General features: G+C 35.6%; 1 protein-coding gene across 1 annotated transcript in view; it reads left to right on the top strand.

Moving 5' to 3' along the window:
- Window positions 1-2635: 2635 nt before the first annotated feature.
- Window positions 2636-3254, top strand: part of LOC102247590 (chromosome unknown open reading frame, human C4orf17) — a 28206-nt gene continuing 27587 nt past the window's right edge. Inside the window, exon 1 of the mRNA XM_005857247.1 lies at window positions 2636-2762. Within this exon, the coding sequence (XP_005857309.1) occupies window positions 2636-2762 (127 nt within the window). The remainder of the gene's footprint in view (window positions 2763-3254) is intronic.

Below are 3254 nucleotides of genomic sequence, written 5' to 3'. Positions count from 1 at the left end.
GGTAGACACCAAAGAACCTAATTGCTGGGTCACATGGTAAAACTGTTTATCTCTGTAAGAAACTACCAATATGTCTTCCAAAGCGACTGTGCTATTTTGCATCCCCCTAAGAAGAATAAGAGTTCCTGATGCTCCACATTCTTGTCAGCATTTGTTGCTGTCAGTGTTTTGGACTTCAGCCATTCTCATACATATATAGTGGTATCTATTGTTGTTTGAATTTTTTATTCCCTAATGACAATGATGTTGAGTATCTCTTCATATGCATGCTTATTTGCCATCTGATGATCTTCTTTGACGAGGTGTTTGTTCAGATTTTTTGCCCAGTTTTTAATTGGGCTATTTGTTTTCTTACTGTTGAGTTTTAAGTGCTCTTTGTATATTTTGGTTACAAGTCCTTTATCTCAGTCTGTGTTTTGCAAATATTTTCTCCCTTAATTTTCATTCTTTCGACAGTGTCTTGCACAGAGAAAAACATAATTTTGCTTTTCCTCAAGTTTGAGGGTAGTTTTATTTTATAACCATTATATTACTTTCTAGAACAAATCAAAGTATAGCTTTGTCCTGAGTTATTCACTTACTTCACCTGTAAAAACTTTGAAGTTTAAATAAGACATACAATAGTACATAATGTATATGTTAAGTTTTGTAGAACTTTAAATGATATATGAGGATAAAATATTTATACTTTACCTTTATTACTTTAACATTATTTTGAAACTTTTAATAGAAACAATAAAAGCTATAACATCAGATTATTAAATTTTCTATAAGCACTGTATACCTTTTGAAATATAAGAGCAAGATGAATTTCAGACTACTCTGCAATTTTCTAGGAGGAAGAATAATTCTTTGCACTGTTTGCTTTTTTACCTTTTATACCAGAATTTAAAGTACTTCACTATCCTTCAAATTAACTAAGAGAGTTAATGTGGGAAAAACACATCGTAGGATAGCTAAATATTCCAGCAGACATGTAATGACTTACGGGTTTCAAATGAGCAAGCCAAAACCTAGGACATAAAGCAAGCCACCCATGGTTACTTTGCTCATTAATGGCAAAGCTGGGACCATAAATCCCACTTTTTAATTATAGCTCTACATCCTTTTCACTCTCCAAACTGCCTACTGTGCCATTTTTCCCCAATACAAAAAAAAATTAATTTACCGACCTGATTGTACAAAAGTCTCACATAGAAAGAAGAACGAGTAAGTTTAAGGTTTAATTTTCACAAAGAGGCTAGAACTACCTCCTAATTACTCATAAGTAACAATAAGAAAATATATTTATTGTTATGTAACACTTTATGAATTTAAAATATTGAAATATATTTTATTCAGCCAGAATAATTTTATAATTTATGAAAATCAGATGTTTTGTGGCAACAGGGCTAGTAATTACTATACCATACACTCTGAATATATACCTTGAAAAGCTTGAATACAGATTACTCTAGCCTAGAAAGATAGTCAATGAACTAAAAATACCTGCCCCAACAAATTCTTGAAATCACTTTCTAGAATATGGAAATATTTTGACACCGCAAATTATTCTGACCAGAAAAACTCCCTGCCTCGGTTAAAAATAAAATGTATATTTCCTAATAGTGCTGTGATAAATAAGATTTTTATGTAAGATAGAAAACATACAATGAACACACAAAAAACTCCTTCTTAAATTTCAAGACCAGTATACCATCTTTAAGAAAAGTTAAATAACTCTTTCTTAGGTTCCTAATCCAGAAATTTTCTTTCCCAAATGATTGTGAATTCCCCAAGAGCCATAACATTATCTTTTATCCCTTAGGACTATGGCACTGTATGTGCCTAATAAATGATTGCTGAGTGATTGAGGGAATATCATTAAATAGTACTGAATACTGCAAAGAACAACATGCCAAAGGTTCTGCAGCTTGTAAATGTCATATCATTCTTTTGCTATTGGGCTTTTTTTCTTCTTCAGATTTTACCATCTTCTCAGAAGATGACACAAATTTAAGATGCAGATTTTACTAAAGTACAATAGGAAAGGTCCTTATTTAAAGTTAATTTAATGTAAAGCACTTTCATGGGTATTGTATTTTAAAACTATTATTGTAATTTACTATATTAAAATTGATAATAACCATGTTATCTATTTTTATGTTGGAAAGTCAACCAAGTGACCTTAAATGCGAATCGAACCTGGGACCCTTGAGTCCGCAGGCCGACGCTCTATCCATTGAGCCAAACTGGTTAGGGCGATGTTATCTATTTTTATGTTGGAAAGTCAACCAAGTGACCTTAAATGCAATTCAATATAGAATATACTCTAAGTTTCTCTCAAATGTTTTGATTTTTCCAGGAGAAAATTTTTCTGTTCCACCCATGCCTAGATTGATTTCAAAGTTTACAAAAAATGTGGTCCAAAAGCAGAATAGCTTCACATTGCTTTGAAACGAGAAATAATTTAGTGCAAACAAAGAAGGTGGAGAAATAATTGCTGTGTAAGAAAATGTCAAGAACCCCTTGACGGAACGATTGTCATTCTGTGATTTCAGGGTATGAGCACCTTTGGAAGTGGAAGCCAGGCTAAGGTAGACCCCAAGGCATTTTGTGGCAACAGTGGAGAGGGAGAAACCAACACTCCGTGAACATGAGCCTCAATACCCCAGCATCTACTCCTCAATTTGAGAGCAAAGGCAGCCACAGTGTGTCTAGAAATGGAAGTTGTTATCTAGTCAGGCACACCCCCCATCCCAGAAGGGTCTGCCACATCAAAGGTAAGGTGACTCAGGTCCTAGAATGTGTCTCTTCTCTACACGGGCTACTTGGGGATTCAGTTGGGTAAACCCAGAGGTGCTGTTCAAAGCATCGAACCCCTGCTGAGGCACAGGCACTGACTGTGGCGACCAGATGCCAGGACTGGAGCTAAAGCAGAGGCTGGCAGCACCCCCTGTGCCAGGTCTTCATGCTTGGATTACCCCATTATTAGGAAAGGGGCCACTTAGGGAGTTCAGGGAAGCAATGGCCAAATGGTATAAGATTATTTCAATATTTTAACAACTTGCGCAGCCATGTTAGCATCTGCATGCTAAATACCAGCCCTGAAGAAGCACATATTTTACCCACCCCCCTTCTCTTTTCTTCCCTGCCTCCCTTCTTCCTTTCTTCTTTCCTTCCTTTCTTCCTCCCTCCCTCCATTCCTTCATCTTTTTCTCCTCCCATCTTTCCCTCTCTTTCTTTCACATTTTAAGATTTAGTTTCTGTAACAC

Source organism: Myotis brandtii, unplaced genomic scaffold (genome assembly GCF_000412655.1).
Source record: "Myotis brandtii unplaced genomic scaffold, ASM41265v1 scaffold1087, whole genome shotgun sequence".
Classification (NCBI taxonomy): Eukaryota; Metazoa; Chordata; class Mammalia; order Chiroptera; family Vespertilionidae; genus Myotis; species Myotis brandtii.
The sequence above is the reverse complement of the archived record's forward strand: the minus strand, read 5'-3'. Positions and strand labels throughout refer to the sequence as shown.